The 24,768-nt window shown below is 42.2% G+C and overlaps 1 protein-coding gene across 1 annotated transcript in view; it reads left to right on the forward strand.

Moving 5' to 3' along the window:
• Window positions 1-24,768, forward strand: part of poln (polymerase (DNA directed) nu) — a 283,259-nt gene that overhangs the window by 197,766 nt on the left and 60,725 nt on the right. The window contains exon 16 of the mRNA XM_059974013.1: window positions 523-605. Within this exon, the coding sequence (XP_059829996.1) occupies window positions 523-605 (83 nt within the window). The remainder of the gene's footprint in view (window positions 1-522; window positions 606-24,768) is intronic.

Raw genomic sequence — 24,768 nt, forward strand, 5'->3', positions numbered from 1 at the left:
GTGATTGGAGGAAGTATAGGGGGGATGTCAGAGGTGGGTGTTTTATATAGACAAGGGTAGGGTGGATGGAGTGTCCTGCCAGGGTGGTGGTAGAGGCAGACATATTAAAGACATTTAAGAAACTATTAGGTAGGTACATGGATGAGATAAAAATGGTGGGCTAAGGGGGAGGGAAGGGGTGGATTGATTTTAGAGTATGCTAACAAATCAGCATAACATTCCATGAAAATTCCTTTTAAATCTTTCCCCTCACCTTCAACCAGAAAAGAGCCCTGTTTTCTCTCTAATTCAGTGAATGTCTCCCACACCCTCTCCATTACTTTCCTGTGGAGGAAGACTTCCCCAAAAGCAGTCACAACATTCTAATGACAAACAATCTTCTCCTTCATTCCCTTCCCTCCTCAACCTCTGAACCTCTCCTTACTTCAACACCCTCCATTTCTCTCTTGCTCCCCCTTCCCTCTCCCCTAGCTGCTCTGTCAGGAACTAATATATGTCAACTCTGCTTTGTGCCTTTGGCAGGAAAGGGATCCCTGTGGATCAGGTGAAGAATGCTGAGCGAGAACAAGCCAAGAGGATTGTCTACGCACTGGTTTATGGGGCAGGTACAGTTCACAAACACGTGCAGGGAATAAAGAGGAAAAAAATAATAACAGATCATGAAGCATAGAACAGTACAGGAACAGGTCCTTTGACCCATCATGTCTGTGCCAACCACGATGCCAAATTAAACCAATCCATCTGTGGACACACATCCATTTCATGTGCCTGTCTAAGTATCTCCTAGAATTTCCATCACCTATCCTGGAAGTACATTCCAAACTCCTATTCATCATTATGTGCCAGATTGTATTGACATGGGCTATCATTGTTTCATGACCATGAGTGTTCTTGACAAATTTTTATGCAGAAGTTGTTTCCCATTGCCTTCTTCTGGACAGTGTCTTTACAAGACGGGTGACCCCAGCCATTATCAATATTCTTCAGGGAGATTGTCTGCCTGGCATCAGTGGTCACATAACCAGGATTTATGATAAGTACTGGCTGCTCACCTGCTCCTATGGCATCATGTGATCCTGATTGGGGAGGGGGCTAAGCAGGCGTTATACCTTGCCCAAGGGTGACCTGCAGGCTAGTGGAGGGAAGGAGTGCCTTACATCTTCTTTGGTAGAAACATACCTCCACTCTGCCACCCAAAACATCTACGAAGCTCTGTAAAAAACTTGCCTTGAAAATCCCCTTTACTTATTTGCTCATTAATCTTTTAACAGCAGGATAGAATAAAGAATCAGGTTTGTTATCCCTATTTTATATGATGAGATATTGGTGCTTTCTGGAAGCTGTACAGTGCAAAAATATAAAATAACAATAAATTACAAAATACACCCAGTAGCCACTTCATCAACTGCCTCCTATACCTAATAAAGTGGCCATTTGTGATCTTCTGCAGCTGGAGCCCAACCACTTCAAGGTTTGACATATTGTGCACTTAGAGATACTCTCTGCACACCACTGTTGTAGCCCTTGGTTACTTGAGTTATTGTTGCCTTCCTGTTAGCTTGAACCAGTCTGGCCATTCTCCTCTGACCTCAGTCATTAACAAGGAGTTTTTGCCCACAGGACTGCCACTCTCTGGATGCTTTTTCATTTCTCACACCATTCTCTGTAAACTTTAGAGACTGTTATGTGTGAAAATCCCAGGAGATCAGCAGTTTCTGAGATACTCAAACCACTCTGGCATGAACATGAACAATCATTCTACGATAAAAGTCACTTAGATCACATTTCCTTCCCCTTCTGATGTTTGATCTGACCAACATCTGAACCTCTTGACTGTGTCTGGATGCTTTTATACATTGAGTTGCTGCTTCTTGATTGGCTGATTAGATCTTTGCATTAACGAGCAGGTGTACAGGTGTACCTATTAAGGTAGCTACTGAGTGTAAATAAATAATGCAAAATAAGGAATAATGAGGTGGTGTTCATGAGCCATTCGGTAGAGGGGATGAAGTTGGTAAATTAGATTAGTTACTTTTTTAATGATGGTGTGTGCTTTCTGGCTTTTGTATCTTCTGACCTATGAGCTAGGGAGAAGAAAGAATGTCCAGGGCTGGTGGGGTCTTGATTATACAGGCTGCCATGGGTCTGTTGTTGTTGTTGAGTTGTTAAGTTGAGTCGGACTTTTCGTGACCTCATGGAGCATAGGGTCCATGGGGTTTTCATGGCAAGATACAGAAGTAGATTGCCAGACCTTTCTTACACACGGATACTGCTGCTGTCCAGGTTGGGACCTGGCTGGGTTTGAACTCAGGACTGCTTGCTTTGAACTCCAGTAAAGATGCAGGGCATATATTATAGCAAAAATTAGTGGAATGTTAGAAGATTGGGAAGTATTTAAAAACCAACAGAAGGCAACTAAAATACCATAAGGAGAGAAAAGATGAAATATGAAGGTAAGCTTGCCAAAACTTTCAAAGACAATACCAGAATCTTTTTTTTCAGATATGTTAAGAGAAAAGAAGGGCGAGAGTAGATATTGGACTGCTGGAAAAGGACACTGGAGAGATAGAAATGGTGGACAAAGCAATGGTGGATGAACTTAATATGTATTTTACATCAATCTTCACTGTGGAGGACACGAACAATACACCAGAAATTCGAGAGCATCAGTGGGATTAAGTGAGTGGAGTTATTATTGAATTTGAATTATTGAATTTTTTGAAGAAGTTACGAGGAATGTTGACGAGGGTAAGGCAGTGGATGTAGTCTATATGGACTTCAGCAAAGCCTTTGACAAAGTTCCACATGGAAGGTTAGTTAAGAAGGTTCAGTCGTTAGGTATTAATGCTGGAGTAATAAAATGGATTCAACAGTGGCTAGATGGGAAATGCCAGAGAGTAGTGGTGGATAATTGTTTATCGGGATGGAGGTCGGTGACTAGCGGGGTGCCTCAGGGATCTGTTTTGGGCCCAATGTTGTTTGTAATATACATAAATGATCTGGATGATGGGGTGGTAAATTGGATCAGTAAGTATGCCGATGTTACTAAGGTAGGAGGTGTTGTGGATAATGAGGTGGATTTTCAAAGCTTGCAGGGAGATTTATGCCGGTTAGAAGAATGGGCTGAATGTTGGCAGATGGAGTTTAATGCTGAGAAGTGTGAGGTTCTACATTTTGGCAGGAATAATCCAAATAGAACATACAGAGTAAATGGTAGGGCATTGAGGAATGCAGAGGAACAGAGAGATCTAGGAATAACTGTGCATAGTTCCCTGAAAGTGGAGTCTCATGTAGATAGGGTGGTGAAGAGGGCTTTTGGAACGCTGGCCTTTATAAATCAAAGCATTGAGTACAGAAGTTGGGATGTAATGCTAAAGTTGTACAAGGCATTGGTAAGGCCAAATTTGGAATATTGTGTGCAGTTCTGGTCACCGAATTATAGGAAAGATATCAATAAATTAGAGAGAGTGCAGAGACGATTTACTAGGATGTTACCTGGGTTTCAGCAATTAAGTTACAGAGAAAGGTTGAACAAGTTAGGTCTCTATTCATTGGAGCGTAGAAGGTTGAGGGGGGATTTGATCGAGGTATTTAAAATTTTGAGAGGGATAGATAGATTTGACATGAATAGGCTGTTTCCATTGAGAGTAGGGGAGATTCAAACGAGAGGACATGATTTGAGAGTTAGGGGGCAGAAGTTTAAGGGAAACACGAGGGGGTATTTCTTTACTCAAAGAGTGATAGCTGTGTGGAATGAGCTTCCTGTAGAAGTAGTAGAGGCCAGTTCAGTTGTGTCATTTAAGGTAAAATTGGATAGGTATATGGACAGGAAAGGAGTGGAGGGTTATGGGCTGAGTGCGGGTAGGTGGGACTAGGTGAGATTAAGGGTTCGGCAAGGACTACGAGGGCCAAGATGGCCTGTTTCCGTGCTGTGATTGTTATATATGGCTATATATGTTTAGTTGTTATTACTAAGGAAAAGGTACTTGGGAAGTTGAAAAGTATGAAGGTAGGTAAGTCACTTGGACTAGATGGACTATACCACATGGTTCTTAAAGAGCTAGCATTAGAGATTGTGGAGCCAGTAGTAATGATCTTTCAAGAATAGTTCTGGAGAATAAAAAAATTGTAAACGTCATTCTACTCTTTGAGAAGGGAACAAGGTCTTTCCACTCTTTTCGATAAGTGTATACCTCAGATAAATACTTTGTGGAGATTTGTGATATATATGTTTATATGATATATATGTACAATGTCTGAAATACATCTTATGGAGATGTTTGTTTGATGATGAACTTCAATTTAAAAAAATAGAGAAGGGAACAAGGCAGAAGAAAGTAAATTATAGGCCAGTCGTCCTGACTTCAGTGGTTAGAAAGATGTTGGAGTCCATTAATATGGATGAAGTTTCATGGAACTTGCAGGTGCATGATAAAGTAGGCCAAAGTCAGCATGGTTTCCTTAAGGTGAAATCTTGCCTGACAAATCTATTAGAATTCTTCGAGGAAAAAAACCAGACAGCATAGACAAAGGGGAGTCAGTGGATGTTTACTTAGGTTTTCAGAAGGCCTTTGACAATGTGCCACATATGAGGCTGCTTAACAAGGTAAGAGCCCATGCTATTGCAGGAAAGATACTAGCATGGTTAAAAGACTGGCTGATTGGCAGAGGGCAAAGAGTCAGAGTAAAATAGGATGAGATGTGAGAGAATAGAACCAATCAAGTGTGACAGTGGGAAAGCAGAGGTACTTAATGAGTACTTTGCTTCAGTATTCACTACAGTAAAGGATCTTGGAGATTGTAGGGATGACTAACAGCGGACTGAAAAGATTGAGCATGTAGATGTTAAGAAAGAGGATGTGCTGAAGCTTTTGGAAAGCATCAAGTTGGATAAGTCACCAGGACTGGATGTGATGTACCCCAGGCTACTGTGGGAGGTGAGGGAGGAGATTGCTGAGCCTCTGATGATCATCAATGGGGACAGGAGAGGTTCCGGAGAATTGGAGGGTTGCGATGTTGTTCCATTATTCAAGAAAGGAAGTAGAGTTAGCCTGGGAAATTATAGACCATTAAGTCTTACTTCAGTGGTAGGTAAGTTGATGGAGAAGATCCTGAGAGGCAAGATTTATGTACATTTGGAGAGGCATAATATGATTAGAAATAGTCAGCATGGCTTTGTGAAAGGCAGGTCGTGCCTTATGAACCTGATTGAATTTTTTGAGGATGTGATTAAACACATTGATGAAGGAAGAGCAGTAGATGTGGTGTATATGGATTTCAGCAAGGCATTTGATAAGGTACCCCATGCAAGGCTTATTGAGAAAGTAAGGAGGCATGGGATCCAATGGGACATTGCTTTGTGTATCCAGGACTGGCTTGCCCACAGAAGGCAAAGAGTGGTTGTAGATGGGTCATATTCTGCATGGAGGTTGATCACCAGTGTTGTGCCTCAGGGATCTGTTTTGGGACCCCTACTCTTCGTGATTTTTATGAATGACCTGGATGGAGGAGTGGAGGGATGGGTTAGTAACTTTGCTGATGACACAAATGTTGGAGGTGTTGTGGATAGTGTTGAGGGCTGTCAGAGGTTCCAGCGGGACATTGATAGGATGCAAAACTGGGCTGAGAAGTGGCAGATGGAGTTCAACCCAGATAAGTGTGAAGTGGTTCATTTTGGTAGGTCAAATACGATGGCAGAATATAGTATTAATGGTAAGAGTGGAGGATCAGAGGGATCTTGGGGTCCGAGTCCATAGGACACTCAAAGCTGTTGCGCAGGTTGACTCTGTGGTTAAGAAAGCAGATGGTGCATCGGTCTTCATCAATCGTGGGATTGAGTTTAGGAGCCGAGAGGTAATGTTGAAGCTATATAGGACCCTGGTTAGACCCCACTTGGAGTACTGTGCTCAGTTCTGGTCGCCAAACTACAGGAAGCACATAAAAACCATAGAAAGGGTGCAGAGGAGATCTACAAGGATGTTGCTTGGATTGGGGAGCATGCCTTATGAGAATAGGTGGAGTGAACTTGCCCAGTTTTCCTTGGAGCGACGGAGGATGAGAGGTGACCTGATAGAGATGTACAAAATGATGAGAGGCATTAATCTTGTGGATAGTCAGATGCTTTTTCCCAGGGCTGAAATGGCTAACACGAGAGGGAACAGTTTTAAGGTGCTTGTAAGTAGGTACAGAGGAGATGTCAGGGGCAAGTTTTTATGCAGAAAGTGGTGAGTGTGTGGTATGAGCAGCCAGAGATGGTGGTGGAGGCAGATACAGAGGTGGAGGGTCTTTTAAGAGACTCCTGGACAGGTACATGGTGCTCAGAAAAATAGAGGGCTATGGGTCAGCCTTGGTAATTTTAAGGTAGGGACATGTTCGGCACTGCTTTGTGGGCAGAAGGACCTGTGTTGTGCTGTAGGTTTTCTATGTTTCTAAAAGAGGCCTATTCTGGTTAGTTGCTGGTGACAATGGTGTTCTGCAGGGGTCAATATTGGGATCGCTTCTTTTCATGTTATATGTCGGTGATTCAGATGATGGAATTGATGGCTCTGTAGCCTAGACAGAGTGGATGTGGAGAGGATGTTTTCTGTAGTTGGTGAGTCTAGGGCCAGAGAGTACAGCCTTAGAATAGAGAGACATCTACTTAGAATAGAGATGAGGAAGAATTTCTTTAACCAAGAGGGTGGTGAATCAATGGAATTCATTGCCACAGACAGTTGTGGAGGCCATGTCATTTGGTATATTTAAAGCGGAGGTAGATAGCTTCTTGGGTAGTCAGGGTGTCAAAGGTTACGGGGAGAAGGCTGGCGAAATAGGTTGAGAGAGATAATAAATCAGCCATGATCGAACGGCGGAGCAGTCTTGATGAGCCGAATGGCCTAATTTGCTTCTCTGTCTCCTGGTCTTATGTGTTAGATGTGGGGCCCGGTAAGGAATGGGCAGGTGTTCTATGATCCACTGTGGCAGTATGGGATTTTCAATGTAGAACAGTTTTGGATGTTAAGGTAAGAGCTGGTCTAAGTAAAATATCCTTTAAGCTTCCAGGTTATCATGACCAGTTTTTTACTATAGGTTCTGTGTAAGTCAATGTTGAGTTTATTATCATATGCTTCATTCTGCATCCTGTTATTGCTTTCTCTCGTACTACGTCAATGAACAATTGTAACTGAATGATCAGTTTGGATGGCATGCAGAACAATGTTTTTCACTTTACATCGATACATGAGACAATAGAATCATAGAGCCCCTTGACCCAACTGTTATTCAGCCTCGTCCCATTGATCTGCACCTGGACCATAGCTCTCCACACCCAACCCATCCACGTACTTGTCCAAGAAGTTTCCCCTCATGCTCCCCTTAAGTATTTCACCTGTCACCCTTGAACTGTGACCTCTAGTTGTAGTCTCACTTGACCTCAGTTGAAAAAGTCTGCTTGCATTTACCCTATTTATACTGCTCATAATTTTCTGTAGCTCTGTCAAATCTCCCCTCATTCTCCCAGGCTCCAGGGAAAAAAATCCTAAATTATTCAACCCTTCCCCGAAACTCTGTAAATCAATTTACCAAATGTATTGCACTGTACTACTGCCAAAAACAACAAATTTCATGCCATTTTTCAGTTATAATAAATCTGATTCTGATTCTGAGATGAATATAGATTGTCATCACAGTCAGCATGGGCATGATGGGCCAAAAAGACTCATTTCTGAGCTGTGCGCCTCTCTGACTGTGACTATATTACAGCCTAGCTATACACCAATGTGACGATTCTAATTGTCATGGCAGTTAATTACATCACAGTTTTACAAATGTTGGGCAATAAACATCAGCCATGCTGAGAATGGAGATTTAATTAAATTAGATAATGACAATTCACTGCCACCATTGCCCACCTGATGGATTTAAGATGGCAGCTCAAGTGTCATCTTACAGTGTCAGCTCTCTCACACTGCGCACAACACTATCTCAGCAAGTCAGCATTTGCTGCCTCTCAGGAAGTACATGAGAGGGAGCATCTTTCCACAGGTCTGACACTAAACCAGTTACAGGCTATGTCTCAATGACTAACATGTTTTTCCAGCACTAGATTGTTCTCTATGTGTTTCTGAATATGTCTGAGAGTGTATGTGTGTTTTTGTGTGTGTGTATGTCTGAGAGTGTATGTGTGCATGTATGTGTATGCATATGTACATATCCATGTTTGTGTGTATGCAAGTGTGCGTGTATGTGTTTGCGTGTGCAGATACTGAATGACAGAATCAGAATCACATTTATTGTCACAAACGAGCGAAAATCTGCAGATGCTGGAAATCCAAGCGAGCCACAAAATGCTGGAGAGACTCAGCAGGCCAGGCTGCATCTATGGAAAAGAGTTAGCAGTCCTGATGAACGGTCTCAGCTTGAAACATCAATGTTTTCCATAGATGCTTGCTAAGTTTCTCCCGCATTTTGTGGGTGTTACTTATGTTTATTATCACTGACCTGGGTTGAAATACTTGTTGTTTTGTGGCAGCAGTACAGTGCAATATATTAAAAAATTACTCTATTTTGCAAGAAGAAATATAAAAGACCATAGGATCATAAGATATAGGAACAGAATTAGGCCATTTGGCCCATCAAGTCTTCTCTGTCATTTCATCATGGCTGATCCAATTTTCCTCTCACCCCAAATCTCCTTTCTTCATCCCATATCCCTTCATGCCCTGATCAATCAATAATCTATCAATCTCTGCCTTAAATATACAAAAAGGCTTGGCCTCAACAGCTGTCTGTGGCAAAGAATTCCATAGATTCACCACTCTCTGGCCAAAGAAATTCCTCATCAACATTCTGAAAAGACGTTCTTCTATTCTGATGCTGTATCCTCTGGTGTGGGACTCTCCCACCATAGGAAACATCCTCTCCACATCCACTATATCAAGGCCTTTCACCACATGGTTTCAATGAGGTTACCCCTCATTCTTCTGAATTCTAGTGAATACAGGTTCAGAGCCATCAAACACTCTTCAAATGACAAGCCATTCAATCCTGGAATCATTTTCATGAACCTCCTTTGAACCCTCTCTAGTTTCAGCACATCCTTTCTAAGATAAGGGGCCCAAACCTGCTCACAATACTCCAAGTGAGGCCTCACCAGTGCTTTATAAAGTTTCTACACTACATCCTTGCTATTATATTCCTGTCTTCTTGAAATGAATTTGCCTTCATCACCACAGACTCAACCTGCAAATTAATACTTAGAGAATCCTGCACAAGGACTCCCAAGTCCATGTGTGCCTCAGTTATTTGTATTTTCTCTCTATTTAGAAAATAGTCAACACTATTCCAATAGTTCCAATAGTTTCATCAGGCAAGATTTTCCCTTGAGGAAACCATGCTGACAAAGGCCTATTTTATCATGTGCCCTCAAATGCCCTGAGACCACATCATTAATAATCTACTCCAACACCTTCACGACTACTGAGGTCAGACTAACTGATGTATAGTTTCCTTTCTTCTGTCTGACTCCCTTCTTGAAGAGTGAAATGATATATATGAATAAATAGTGCAAAAAGAGAGCAAAATAATGAGGTAGCATTCATGAGTTTATAGACCATAGCAATCTGATGGCAGAGGGGAAGAAGCTGTTCTTAAAATGCTGACTGTGTGTCTTCCAACTCCTGTACCTCTCCTTAATGGTAATAACAACACGAGGGCATGTCCTGGATGGTGAAGGGTGGAGGTTGTTTCTGATGGATGCTGCCTTCTTGAAGGGGTGTGTGTGTGTGTGTGTGTGTGTATATATATATATCCATCTATTTCTGTGCTCTGTGTAGACTAGTAACCTAAAGTGAGGATGACAGGAGGGAATGTTTGGAGTTCTGAAGGCAAAGTTTTAGAGAGTGTGCTCTTGCCTGTACAGCTGACTGCAAGTTAACTAAGAGCAGGAAGCATAAACTGCTGCAGGAAACATCACCACCAGTCAGGATAAATTGTGCTCAGAAGCTGAAATAGTCAATAGACCATCCTACATGGCAGTGATGTGAAATGGATGAGCAGTAAGTAGCTAAAGGCAAGCCAGTCATTTGGAAAGGGCTGTCCACATACACCAGTGTTTTTCACAGAGCACCCATTAAACACGGCAGGGTGAGAAGACAGGGAGTAGTTAAGGACAGGGAAGGGTAAGGAGGTGGGGTGTGTGGTAAAGGTGAGTCTGGGGGAGGGTGTATGGTGAAGAAGAGTGACATGTAATCTGGGAAAGAGTTCAGGCTTCCTCTGGATGTTACAAGTAACATTCTAAATCTCTTCTTGAAGTACAGAGGAATGTTGGGGAAAAGTCTTTAGTTCGTCGGAAGTTGATAAGGTGTAAAGAAGGTGTATGGCATGCCTGCCTTCATTGGCAGCGGTATTGAGTGTAACTGTAAGGAGAGTGTCTGACATCTTTATAAATTGGTAAAATTGTTTTTCATTGGTTTATTAAACATGCCTTGCATACTGTTCATATCGATCATTTGATTAAAACAGTGAGTTTTTATTAGTTTTTTAAAATTTAGCGATACAGTGAGGAGTAGGCTCTAATGGCTTTTCGAACCACACCGCCTCAGCTACCCCACAACTCCAATTGACACTAACCTAATCACAGGACAACTTACAATGACCAATTAACCTACCTGGGATGTCTTTGGACTGTGAAAGGAAACTGGAGCAGCCGGGGGAAACCTACATGTTCCACAGGGAGGATGTACAGAAGCTCCTTACAGAGAACGCTGGAACTGAACTCTGAACTCCAGTACGCCCCAAGCTATAATAGCATCACTCTACCCGATATGCTACCGTGGCAACGTTAGTTATTGTTTTCCTTTATACCACTTATATTAAGGTAGTATAAGGGAAAACAATAACAGAGTGCAGAATGGAGTGCTGCATTTACAGAGAAAGTGCAGTGCACACAGGCAATAAAGTGCAATGGCACTGTGAGGTACTGTACTGTACAAATATATAGCAAGGGTGTCTAAGACTTTTGCACAGTGCTGAATTTGTAAACGTGGAGCAGACAGCACGTTTGTAAATCTGGCGGGAGCAAAGGTTGTTGGGAATGGCGAGGGTGGAGTGCTGTGGGAAGGGTGGCAGAGAAGGAATGCCAGGGGTGGGGTAGTAGCACGGATGCAGATGCACCCAGATCTGAGAATTAGTCAAGGACATTTGATTCCAAACAATTGGTTTGTTGATCATTACAGAGTATCTCTCTGGTGTTTTTGCTTCCTCCCCTCTCCCTTCCCCTTTTCTGAACCATAATTCCCCTCTCCCTGTCCCCTTCCCACTCTCAATCCACAATAGAGCCCCATATCAGAATCAGATTTTTCATCTCTCATATATGTCATGAATTGTGTTTTTTTTGCAGCAGTACAGTGCAATACACATAATTGCTACAGTACTGTGCAAAAGTCTTAGGCACCCGAGCTGTATGCACATACAATACCGTAGGTTGTGAGGTCAAGAGTCCGTCTTATTGTACTTGGGAAGGTTCAATGGTCAATCAGCAGGATAGAAACTGTCCTTGAGCCCAGTGGTATGTGCCTTCTGGCTTTTTGTATCTTGTTCCCGATGAGAGGGGACAAGAAAGGGTAACATACGTGGTGGGCGGGGTCTTTGATAATGCTGGCTCCTTTACTGAGGCAATGAGAAGCGTAAACGAGTCCTTCGTGAGGAGCTTGGTTTTTGTGATGATGTGCTGAGCTGTGTCCACAACTCTCTGCAGTTTCATGCAGTCATGGGCAGAGCAGCTGTGCCATTGTGCATCTGGATAGGATGTGCATCAAAAAAAAATGATGAGTTTCAGAAGGAACATGCCAAATTTCTTTAGCTTCCCACAGAAATAGAGAAACTGGTGAGATTTCTTGGCCATGGAATCAATGTGGCTGGACGAGGACAGGTGAAGTTCATTTGGAGGAGCCTGAAGGTCTCAACCTTCTCAACCTCAGCACCATGATGTAGACAAGAGCATGTGCACTGAACTCCCTTACTGAAGTCAATGGCCAGCTCATTCCTTTTGCTGACATCAACTGTTGTCATGACACCATGTCACTAGGCTCTCTCTCTCCTTCCCGTACTCCTGACTAACACTCTAGTCAGTCTGCACTTGGAGTATTGTGTGCAGTTCTGGTTGCCCCACTTTAAGAAGAATAGGGAGACTCTTGAGAAACTATGGTGCAGACAAAGTTTACTGGGATACTATTTAGATTCAAGGGTCGGAGCTGTGAGCAAAGGTTGGACAAACGTGCATTATTCTCCCAAGAGCAGAGGCTGGGGGGAGACATGGGGAGGATTTTAAAATTATAAGCAGCATAGATAGGGTCAGAATATGTTCCTTAAGGTAAGAATGTCAAATACCAGTGGACTTCATAGGTTAGTGGAGTGAAGTTTAAGAGCAATGTGATGGGGCATGTTTTTTTCACTGTAGGAAGGATGTTGAGGCTTTGGAGAGGGTGCAGAAGAGGTTTACCAGGAGCTGCCTGGTTTACAGGGCAAGTGCTATTATGAGAGGCTGGAGAAACTTGTGTTGTTTTCTCTGGACCGGTGGAGCCTGAGGGGAGATTTAACAGAGGTTTATAAGATTACGAGAGGCATAAATAGAGTAGACAGAGTATCTGTTTCTCAGGGTAGGAATGTCTAATACCAGAGGGCATACATTGAAGGTGAGAGGGAGTATGCTTAAAGGGGAAGCGGGCGATAAATTCTTTATTCAGAGAGTGGTGGATGCCTGGAATGCATGGCCTGGTATGGTGGTAGAGGCAAGGACATTAGAGGCTCTTAGAGTTGTTCAGATAGGCACATGGATGTGAGGAAGATGGACCGTTATGGACATGGTGTAGGTAGGAGGGATTAGTGTTTGAGTGGTTTTGATTGGCTTTTGAGCTGGTTGGGCACAACATAATGGGCCGAAGGGCCTATTCCTGTGCTGTACTGTTCCAGGGTGGTAGGTTCCTGGAATAGGTTACCAGGAGTAGTGGTGGAAGCAAGCAGTTCAGTGGAGTTTAAGAAGGTTATAGATAGACCGATTAATATCAAGGGAATGGAGGAATATGGATGATACTCAGGAAGAAGTAAGTTGGTATAAATTGGCATCAAGGTTGGCACAGCATTGTGGCCGAATGGCCTGTCTGGATGTACTGTTCTATGTTCCAAGAAATGGTCTCCTCAGTAATGTTGAGGAATTGTGCTACATTTAGATGGAAGCTCTACCTGCCTTCTCCTCGTAACCTTTGACACCCTTACTAATAAATAACCTATTAACCTGTGCTTTAAATATCCCCAATGATTTAGCTTCCACACGTGTCTGTGTCAATGAATTCCATAGATTCGCCACCTCCTGGCTAAAGGAATTCTGACCAGACATATGAGGTGGTAACTGTGTGAAATACCAGCAGGAAACCTCTCAGAATAAATTTTAATTGACGTTAATAATGAAATAATTTCAGTATGCATGTTGGAGTATTCTTGTGGAAGATATATGTACAACCTTATAACATATGTCCCTGATGCATTATTTATATCCTTTTCTGCACTGGCTCAACACAGCCATAAATTAATTTGTCATCACAAAGCTCAGAAATAGATTTTAATCAATATTAGATTAGTTTAAATTAAATGAAGGTCATTTTGATATTTTGATCAAAGGGTTCATGATTGTTTCAAATTATGGAATGATTGAGAGAGTATTGTGTTTCTTTACCCTCTTTGAGTGGTGAGGTTATGTTATTAAGATGTAAGACCATAAGGCATGGGAGCAGAATTAGGCCATTCAGCCCATCGAGTGTGCTCCACCATTTGATAAGGGCAGATTTATTATTCCTCCCAACCTCATTCTCTTGTCTTCTCCCCGAATCTTTGATGCCTTTACTAGTCAAGAACTCATCAACCTCCAATTTAAATATACCCAATGACCTGGGCTCCACAGCCATCTGTGGTAATGAATTCCACAATCACCACCCTCTGGCTAAAGAAATTCCCCTCATATCTGTTTTAAATGTCCTGGTATTCTGAGGTTTTGCCCTCTCATACTAGACTCTCCCAGTATTGGAAATATCCTCTCCACATCCACTCTATCCAGGCCTTTCAATATTTGATAGGTTGCAGTGAGATACCCCTCGTTCCTCTAAACTCCAGTGAATTCAGAATGAGAGCCATCAAATGTTTATTATACATTAACCCTTTCATTTCCAGGGCTATTCTTGTAAACCTCATCTGGACCCTCCCCAATGCCAGCACATCAAGGGGTCCAAAACTGCTCACAATACTCCAAAGGGGTGGTGGTAGAGGCAAATAATTAGGAACATTTAAGAGACTCTCAGGTAGGCATATGGATGATAGAAAAATGGAGGGCTATGTTGAAGGGAAAAGTTAGATTTAACTTAGAAAAAGTTAAAAGTTCAACACAAAGTGCGTGTATTGTGCTGACTTGTTCTATATTCTACATTTATGTTCTATGTTTAGAAGGTTACAGGGGAAAAGCAGGAGAATGAGGTTGAGATAATACATCAGCCATGATCAAATAGTGGTCACCATTAGTCTGAGAAGTTTTCAATTCCATTTCTTTAAATTAACAATTTAACTTCTCCAGGTGCAGAGGTGGGATTTGAATCCTTACAGTTACAGTACTGAGATTTGAGATGGCACATTAGCATTATGATTAGCGTAACACTACTACATCACCACGAACACGGTTCATTTTCCACTGCTGTCTTAAGAAGTTTGTACGTGACCACATGGATACCCTGGGTTTCCTCCCACATCTCAAAGATGTACAGGTTAGAAGCTTAATTGTTTATATGGGTGTAATTGGTCAGCACGGGCTCGTTGGGCTGGTTACCATGCTGTATTTTTAAATCTAAATAACCCCCATGTTGTAGTTTCTTTGCTGAGTTTAATGAGCAATTAATATGCAAACACAGCAACTTTATGAAAATCATAGGGTGGTCCACAGCTTCACAAATCTTCCAAGCAATTCCAGGGGGTATCTCTTCCTCCCTCCAAGGTTCAGGAACAATTGCATATTAATGTGGCTTTTTGGGATGTCTTCATTATTAAAACAGTATTGGCACCATTAATTCTCATTACTGCACGTTCATATTAGCATAGCAAAGAAATATAGTAAGTTTATCAATACATTTATTGCATGTTCAGAAGACCTAAGGTTCCATACACAAAATATTGCTTTGAAATTCATTGACTGTTGTTACATACACTCAGTGGCCACTTTATTAGGAACAGGAAGAGTCTAATAAAGTGGACTCTGAACGTATTTCTCTATGTTTGTGGTCTTCTGCTTCTGTAGCCCATCTACTTCAAGGTTCAATGTGTTGTGCATTCAGAGATGCTCTCTGCACACGACTATTGTAATGCATGGATATTTTATTCTTTCAGTCCTTTGAGTCAAATCTCCAGCAGCTCCAACTTTTAACGCTAGTCTAACCATGGGACAATTCCAATTAACCTACTAATTAGTACATCTTTGGAGTCTGGAAGAAAAATGTTGCACCCAGAGGAAACCCACACATTCCATGGGAAGGATGTACAAACTCCCTACAGAGGACACTGGGATTGACCTCTGAACTCCAACATCCTGAGCTGTAATAGTGTTGTGCTAACTGCTACACTACTGTGGCACCCACACTGTTGCCTTCCTGTCAGCTTGGACCAGTTTGGCCATTCTCCTCTGAACTCTCTCATTAACACTATATTTTTGCCCACAGAACTGTTGGTCACTGGATGCTTTTTATTTTTTGCACCATTTTCTGCGTGTGAAAATCCAGGAGAGCAGTGGTTTCTGAGAAACTCAAACCACCCTGTCTGGCACCAACAATCATTCCATAATCAAAGTCACTGAGATCACATTTCTTCCTCATTCTCATGTTTGGTCTGATCAACAATAGAACCTCTTCTTTGTTTTCTCTTGAAAAGTTTAATGGCGGTGGGCAGACCAACATAAAGTGCTTTACCACCAGCTACTGCGGTGGAGTGTGGAGCAAGGAGACAGGAAGTAGACCCACTAAATTCCCCTCCAAAACTTCAAATATTATCAAAAATCTAATGCTTTGCAGAATGTCAAATACACACTTATATACATTACAATGGCAGTTCTGTACTAACAAACTTTTCATGTTAAACTGCGTCTGTCGCAAAGAACTCAATTTAGCAATGCAGTGCTTCCTTTGCACCTCATAGGAACCACATTCAAACAATATATGCTGCATTGTTTTTTGACAAGTATGCTACCTACAAGTACCTGTATCATGCATATCAATTCTGAACAAGGAATTATTCAACCTAGTATGTCCAATACATAAATATAAGTATAATTTCTTCCTTCCTTATATACCCATCTCCCAGTTGAGTTCCCACCATCCTCTGAATTTTATATAAATGCTTTCCTTTCTTTTCCTTATGCCAACTTTGTTGCCACGGTGATCGAATAGACTTTTTAATTATGGCTTTCATCTCCCTTTTTGCAAAGGCACCACTATATTTACATCCTTAATATTAAGTGATTGTTTGGCTCGAATATCTGCCCTCTCTAGCCAAGAGTTCTCCACGGAAGGTGGGTTCTCGCTGAGCAGCCTGCATTTTGAGATCCTCACGACCAATTTGGAACATGTGTCTTCAGGGCGGATGACCGCTTCCTCACCGATGTTGCCGACTGAAGCTGCGCAAGACATTGAAACATCGAGACAGCGGGCGCGGCTGTTGGAGGCTCTGCACTCAAACTCAGGAATGATATCTCCCTCTCCCTCATAAGTGAGTGAGAAGGCCTGTTGAGCTGTCAAAGTGATGAACAGTCGTTCTTGATGGTCTGTAGATCATGGTCTCTGGAGGCTTGCTGTTACTTGGTGGGTGGGGGGGGTCTGATGCTTTTTGCTGGACCAAGTGTGGGGAAGGACAGACGGGAGGCTGCTTCTCATGAGCACAAGGGGGGAGGGGGGCTTTGGGGTTCTAAAGTTTTTCTGTCATTTATTCTTTGTTTTTTTTCTCTTTTGTGGATGTCTGTGAAGAGTAAGGATTTTAGGTTGGATACTGTATACATTATCTGACATTAAACTGAACCAATGAACCACCTCATTTCCTTCAACCCTAGCATGGGCAGGCACCACAACCCTAGATCCTACAGCCTCAACAGATGCCCAATCTCAGGAAGGATGTCTTGCCTACAACTTGAAATACCTCTTTTAATAGATGTCAAAACTGAGAATGAATCAGAGCGCAGAAGTACATTATCACGGCATACTTTGATGCCATTCTAAGGCTGAAACGAGCAACTTCCTCAGATGTGAATACTTAGTCTGATAATCTTTCCTTAATTGTTCATTGTTACCCGAAACTTTGGAATATAAACAGAAACACCTGAACGACCTGTCACTGGATCTTTTGAACTATCTGTATAGATATGTAAGAATCCATAGTATCTGCTTTCTATATATTGCTGAGCTACCTGTAACACTGATAAACAATCAATCTTCATCTTTATTTTCTCTTCAAATCAACCATAGACAAAGGGAAAAACCATGGAGGAGCAACTGAAAAGGGTACACTATGACCATATTCCGTATTAAACAAGCCGAGATTTTGTGCCCAGTCATTTCCCATCAACCCAAAACTGAAAACTTTATGAATACAGTCCTCCCAACTCTTTTCTAATGTTGTCAATCTTCTGTTAGCCCAATAAACCATTATAACTGTAACAGGCATAGATGTAAAGGTATATCACTCATACAAGAAATGCTGATTGGTTACATGTTATATCGGAGAGATAGGAAGGTAGGCAGAGGGGGTGGTGTGGCTCTGCTGGTAAAGAATGGTATTAAAAGGTAGAAGGATCAAGTCAAGTCACTTTTTATTGTCATTTCGACCGTAACTGCTGGTACGGTACACAGTAAAAATGAGACAACATTTTTCAGAGCTGTGGTGCTACAGGAAACAGTACAAAAACTATACTAAACTACGTAAAAAACTACACGCACATCCAGCATCATGAAGTGTTTTGAGAGACTCGTCATGAGGCACATCAAGACCCTGCTGCCCCCTTCACTGGACCCCCTGCAGTTTGTGTACCATCCCAACATGTGACATAGGATCAGAAGATGTTGAATCCTTGTGGGTTGAGTTAAGAAACAACAAGGGTAAAAGGACCCTGATGACAGTTATATACAGGCCTCCCAACAGTGGCTGGGATGTGAACCACAGATTTCAATGGGAAATAGAAAAGACATGTCTAAACGGCAATGTTATGGTAGTCATGGGAAATTTCAACATGCAGATTGATTGGGAAAGTCAGGTTGGTAATGGATCTCAAGAGAGTGAATTTGTTGAATGCCTACAAGATGGCTTTTAAGAGCAGTTTGATGTTGAGCCTAATGGGAGATCAGCTATACTAGATTAGGTGTCATGGAATGAAGGGAGTTTAAGGTAAAATAAGAGTTAGGAGACAGTGATCACAATATGATTGAGTTCAACTTGAAATTTGAGGGAGAAAGTAAAGCCTGATGTAGAGTATTTCAGTGGAGTAAAGGAAATTAAATTGGTATGAGAGAGGAGTTGGCCAAAGTAAACTGGAATGAGATGCTGGCAAGGATGGCAGAAGAACATTGATGGGGTGAATTTCTGGGAAAAATGAGGAAGGTGCAGAACAGATGTATTCCAAAAATGAAAAAAAAAATACTCAAATGGGAAAATAGTAGATCTGTGACTGACAAGGGATGTCAAAGCTAATGTAAAAGCAAAAGAGAGGCCATACAACAATGCAAAAAATAGTGGAAGACAGATGATTGGGAAGCTTTTAAAACCCTACAGAAAACAATTAAAAGAATCATTAGGAGGGAAAAGATGAAATATGAAAGTAAAGTAACAAACAATATCAAAGCCGATAGTAAAAACTTTTTCACTTATGTAGATGCTGGGAGAGTCCAGTACCAGAGGGCATGGTTTGAGAATAATGAGTAGGTCATTTAGGACAGAGTTAAGGAAAAACTTCTTCTCCCAGAGAGTTGTGGGGGTCTGGAATGCACTCCCTCAGAAGGCAGTGGAGGCCAATTCTCTGGATGCTTTCAAGAAGGAGCTAGGTAGGTATCTTATGGATAGGGGAATCAAGGGATATGGGGACAAGGCAGGAACCGGGTATTGACAGTAGATGATCAGCCATGATCTCAGAATGGTGGTGTAGGCTCGAAGGGCCGAATGGTCTACTTCTGCACCTATTGTCTATTGTCTAAAATAATAAAAGAGAGATGAGAGTGGATATAGGACCACTAGAAAATAAGGCCGGAGAAATAATAACAGGGCATGGAGATGGCAGAAGAATTGTATGAGTATTTTGCATCAGTCTTCACTGTGGAAGACACTAGCAGTGTGCCATTTATTAAAGGGTGTGAGGGAAGAGAAGTGAGTGCAATTACTATTACAAGGGAGAAGGAGCTCAAAAAAACCGAAAGACCTAAGGGTACATAAGTCACCTGGACCAGAGAAACTGCACACTAGGATTCTGAAGGAGATAGCAGTAGAAATTGTGGAGGCATTAGTAATGATCTTTCAAAAATCATTGGACAGTGGCATGGTACCAGAGGACTGGAAAATTGCAAAAATTACTTCACTCTTTAAGAAAATAGCAAGGCAGCAGAAAGGAAACTATAGACCAGTTAGCCTGACCTCAGTGGTTGGGAAAAGATGTTGGAGTCAATTGTTAAGGAAGAGGTTTTGGAATACTTGGTGACACAGAACAAGACAGGAGAAAGTCAGCATGATTTCCTTTAGGGAAAGTCCTGCCTGACGAAACTTTTGGAATTCTTTGAGGAGATTACAAGTAGGATAGATAAGGGGGATGTGGTGGATGTTGAATACTTGGACTTTAAGAAGGCTTTTGGCAAGGTGCCGCACATGAGGTTGCTTACCAAGTTACGAGCCCATGGGCTTACATGGTTAAAGTATTGGCTAATTGGTAGGAGATAACAAGCGGGAATGAAAGGATCCTTTTCTGGCTACCAGTGACTAGTGGTGTTCCGCAGGGGTTGGTGCTGTGACCGCTTCTTTTTATGCTGTATATAAATGATTTAGATGATGGCATAAATGGCTTTTTGGCAAGTTTGCAGATGACACGAAAATTAATGGAGGGACAGATAGTGTTGAGCAAACAGTGAAGCTGCAGAAGGACTTAGTCAGATTAAGAGAATGGGCAAGAAAGTGGCAAATGAAATATAATGTTGGGAAATGCATGGTCTTGCACTTTGGTAGAAGAAATAAATATGCAGACTATTTCCTAAATGGAAAGGTAATCTAAAAAATCTGAGATGCAAAGGGACTTGGGAGTCCTTGTGCAGAACGACCTAAAGGTTTACTTGCATGTGGTGAGGAAGGGAAATGCAATGTTAGCATTCATTTCAAGAGGTCTAGAATACAAGAGCAGGGATCTGATGCTGAGGCTTTATAAGGCGCAGGTGAGTATTGTGAACAGTTTTGGGCTCCTCTTCTAAGAAAAGATATGCTGGTATTGGAGAGGAGGTTCACAAGGATGATTCCAGGAATGAAAGGGTTATCATATGAGGAATGTTTAATAGCTCTGGGTCTGTACTTGCTGGAATTTAGAAGGATGAGAAGGGGTTCTGATTAAAACCTTTCAAATGTTGAAAGGACTAGACAGAGTAGATGTGGAAAGAATGCTTCCTATGATGAGGGAGTCTAGGACAAGAGGGCACAGCCTCAGGAAAGAGGGACATCCATTTAAAACAGAGATGCAGAGAAATTTCTTTAGCCAGAGGGTGGTGAACTTGTAGAATTTATTACCACAGGCAGCCGAGGAGGCCAGGTCTTTAGGTGTACTTAAGGCTGAGATTGATAGGTTCTTGATTGGACACAACATCAAAGGTTACAGGGAGAAGGCCAGGGAGTGGGGCAGAGGAGGGGAGAAAAAGGATCGGCCATGATTGAATGGTGGAGCAGATTCATTGGTCCAAACAGCTTAACTCTGCTCCTATGTCTTACGGTCTTATGGATGATTTGTTAGCACTACAACATCAAGTCAACTGTTTATTCATTTCCACAGATGCTGCCCGACCTGCTGAGCTCCTTTGGCATTTTGCTTGTGGTGCATTGGATTTCTAGCATCTGTAGTCTTTCTCATGTTCTCAATACTTGACCTTGAATTTTACTGAGGGGCTTTAAAACCACTGATGAGGCTGGCCCATAAGCAACACATCCATAATCAAAGGCAGGTCTGATAAGTGAACCTCTTGACCAGGTCTGCATTCTTTTGTGCATTGAGTTGCTGCCACATGATTGGCTGATTAGATATTTGCATTAATGAGCAGGTGTACCTAATAAAGTGGCCACTGAATGTAAATTAAGCATTCAAATTAATCCTCTTGTAATTGAGACAGATTTTTACAGCTGATTTCAAAAGTACTTTGATTTTATTTTAACCAAAATTACTTCTGCTTTGCTTCTAACCTTCTGTTTAAATGCGAATGATTATGGCTCTGTTCTCTGACATAGCTGTAAATTACAGTCCCACGCAAGCATCAGCGGATGAATTTAGAATGTGGGAGACCTCATTTGGCCTGAACATTGCTGCCCTCACTTCGCCATCTTGCTAATTAAAAGCCAGTACATGCTGAATATGCTGCAATCAACTTATGCCAAAATTAAGTCCTTCACTTTATGCAGTAATAATTAGTATCTACCTTTCCGCATCCAATACCTTTTGGATGAGATATTGTACACAGGTTGGGCTGCTCTCCCAAGTAAATGTTAAAGGTCTCTTGGTGTTCTTTGTGAAAGGCTGTGTAGCCCTCTGGATATTGGCTGACTTTTACCCCTTCACCATCATTACCTCAAGCAGCTTTTCAGATCCAGATTTATTTATCACATGTACACTGAAAAATACAGTGAACATGTGTCATTTGTGTTAACAACCAACACAGCTAAGGTCATGCTGGGCACAGCCCACAAGTGTTGCCACACATTCTGGTACTAGCATAGCATGGTCATAATGGTCATCTAAGCAACAATACAGAACGCAACAAAACAAGCCTTTCTCTGTCTGACATTGCCTCACTCCCTTACAGGCAGTCCTCCAACTCAAGGGCAGCCTCTGATCTCCATGCTTTGACCATTGACCATGGAGTTTAATGCTGAGAAGTGTGAGGTTCTACATTTTGGCAGGAATAATCCAAATAGAACATACAGGGTAAATGGTAGGGCATTGAGGAATGCAGTGGAACAGAGAGATCTAGGAATAACAGTGCATAGTTCCCTGAAGGTGGAGTCTTATGTAGATAGGGTGGTGAAGAAGGCTTTTGGAATGCTGGCCTTTATAAATCAGAGCATTGAGTACAGAAGTTGGGATGTAATGTTAAAATTGTACAAGGCATTGGTAAGGCCAAATTTGGAATATTGTGTACAGTTCTGGTCACCGAATTATAGGAAAGATATCAATAAATTAGAGAGAGTGCAGAGACGATTTACTAGGATGTTACCTGAGTTTCAGCACTTAAGTTACAGAGAAAGGTTGAACAAGTTAGGTCTCTATTCATTGGAGCGTAGAAGGTTGAGGGGGGATTTGATCGAGGTATTTAAAATTTTGAGAGGGATAGATAGATTTGACATGAATAGGCTGTTTCCATTGAGAGTAGGGGAGATTCAAACGAGAGGACATGATTTGAGAGTTAGGGGGCAGAAGTTTAAGGGAAACACGAGAGAGCATTTCTTTACCCTCTAGGAGATCGGTGAGTAAAATAGGGAGGTTGGTGAGTAAAATCAGAGCTCATGGCATTGGGGGCAGGGTTTCAACATGGATAGAAAACTGGTTGGCAGATAGAAAGCAAAGGGTAGCAGTGAATGGGTGTTTCTCGGACTGGCTGGAGGTGATTAGTGGGGTACCACAGGGCTCTGTATTGGGACCACAGCTCTTTACGATTTATGTCAACGATTTAGATGAGGGCATTGAAAATTATATCAGCAAGTTTGCTGACGATACTAAACTGGGTGGCAGTGTGACATGCGAAGAGGACGTTAGGAGAATACAGGGAGACTTGGATAGGCTGGGTGAGTGGGCAGATACTTGGTAGATGTCATTCAATGTGAATAAATGTGAAGTTATCCACTTTGGAAGCAGGAACAAGAGGGCAGAGTATTGTCTGAATGGTGTAGAGTTAGGTAAGGGAGAAATGCAAAGAGACCTAGGAGTCCTAGTTCACCAGTCAATGAAGGTGAATGAGCAAGTGCAACAGGCAGTGAAGAGGGCAAATGGAATATTGGCCTTTATTACAAGGGGAATTGAGTACAAGAGCAAGGATGTCCTTTTGCATTTGTACAGGGCCCTGGTGAGACCACACCTGGAATATTGTGTACAGTTTTGGTCTCCAGGTTTGAGGAAGGAGATTCTGGCAATTGAGGAAGTGCAGTGTAGATTCACTAGGTTGATTCCTGGGATGGCAGGGCTGTCTTACGCAGAGAGATTGGAGAGATTGGGCTTGTACACACTGGAATTGAGGAGATTGAGAGGGGATCTGATTAAAACGTTTAAGATAATTAAAGGATTTGATAGGATTGAGGCAGGAAATATGTTCCAGATGTTGGGAGAGTCCAGTACCAGAGGGCATGGATTGAGAATAAGAGGTCAGTTATTTAAAACAGAGTTGAGGAAGAACTTCTTCTCCCAGAGAGTTGTGGAGGTGTGGAATGCACTGCCTCGGAAGACTGTGGAGGCCAATTCTCTGGATGCTTTCAAGAAGGAGCTAGATAGATATCTGATGGATAGGGGAATCGGGGGATGTGGGGACAAGGCAGGGACTGAGTATTGATAGTGAATGATCAGCCATGATCTCAGAATGACGGTGCAGACTCGAGGGGCCGAATGGTCTACTTCTGCACCTATTGTCTATCGTCTATTGTCTACTCAGAGAGTGATAGCTGTGTGGAATGAGCTTCCTGTAGAAGTAGTAGAGGCCAGTTCAGTTGTGTCATTTAAGGTAAAATTGGATAGGTATATGGACAGGAAAGGAGTGGAGGGTTATGGGCTGAGTGCGGGTAGGTGGGACTAGGTGAGATTAAGAGTTCGGCACAGACTAGGAGGGCCGAGATGGCCTGTTTCCGTGCTGTGATTGTTATATGGTTATATTGGGCTACGATTCTGGACTGCTGATCGACTTTGGTATTGATCCGCAGACTAGCTGATGATGATGATTCCAAAGAGGGGCTCTGGGGAGTGGTGTAGAATAGAGAAACCTAGAGCAGTAAAGCCTGAAAGAGAGCTGTGAAAGGGTCAGTCAAATAGAGAATTCAAAGGAAAATGTTGTATTTTTGGATATTGAGTGAATTAGGTAATACAGTATAGGGTTAGTGCAGAAAAATGAGGTAAAGATCAGCCATGATCTTAATGAATGGTGGAGGTAGCACCTGGGGCCAATGGTGTTCCCCTGTGTCTGTTTATGTTTTTAATGCCTACATCAATGGTGCTGGGAGGGTAGAGAGCTTCAAGTTCCTAGGTGTGATAGCCCGTCAATGTCCAACTACATCAATGCTAAAGCCACAAAAACTCTCCAACGCCCCAACTTCCTCAGGAGGCAAAAGAGGTTTGGCATATTCCCCATCATCTCTTACTAATTTCTATCAACGCACCATCGATATGCATTTTCTCTGAATGAATAACAGCTTGGTATGGCAACTGCTCTGCATGTGGCCACAGGAATTGTGGACACAGCGCGGCACACATCACAGGAACCAGCCTCTTCTTTATGGTCTCTATCCATA

The sequence above is a fragment of the Hypanus sabinus genome, chromosome 7 (assembly GCF_030144855.1).
Source record: "Hypanus sabinus isolate sHypSab1 chromosome 7, sHypSab1.hap1, whole genome shotgun sequence".
Lineage (NCBI taxonomy): Eukaryota > Metazoa > Chordata > Chondrichthyes > Myliobatiformes > Dasyatidae > Hypanus > Hypanus sabinus.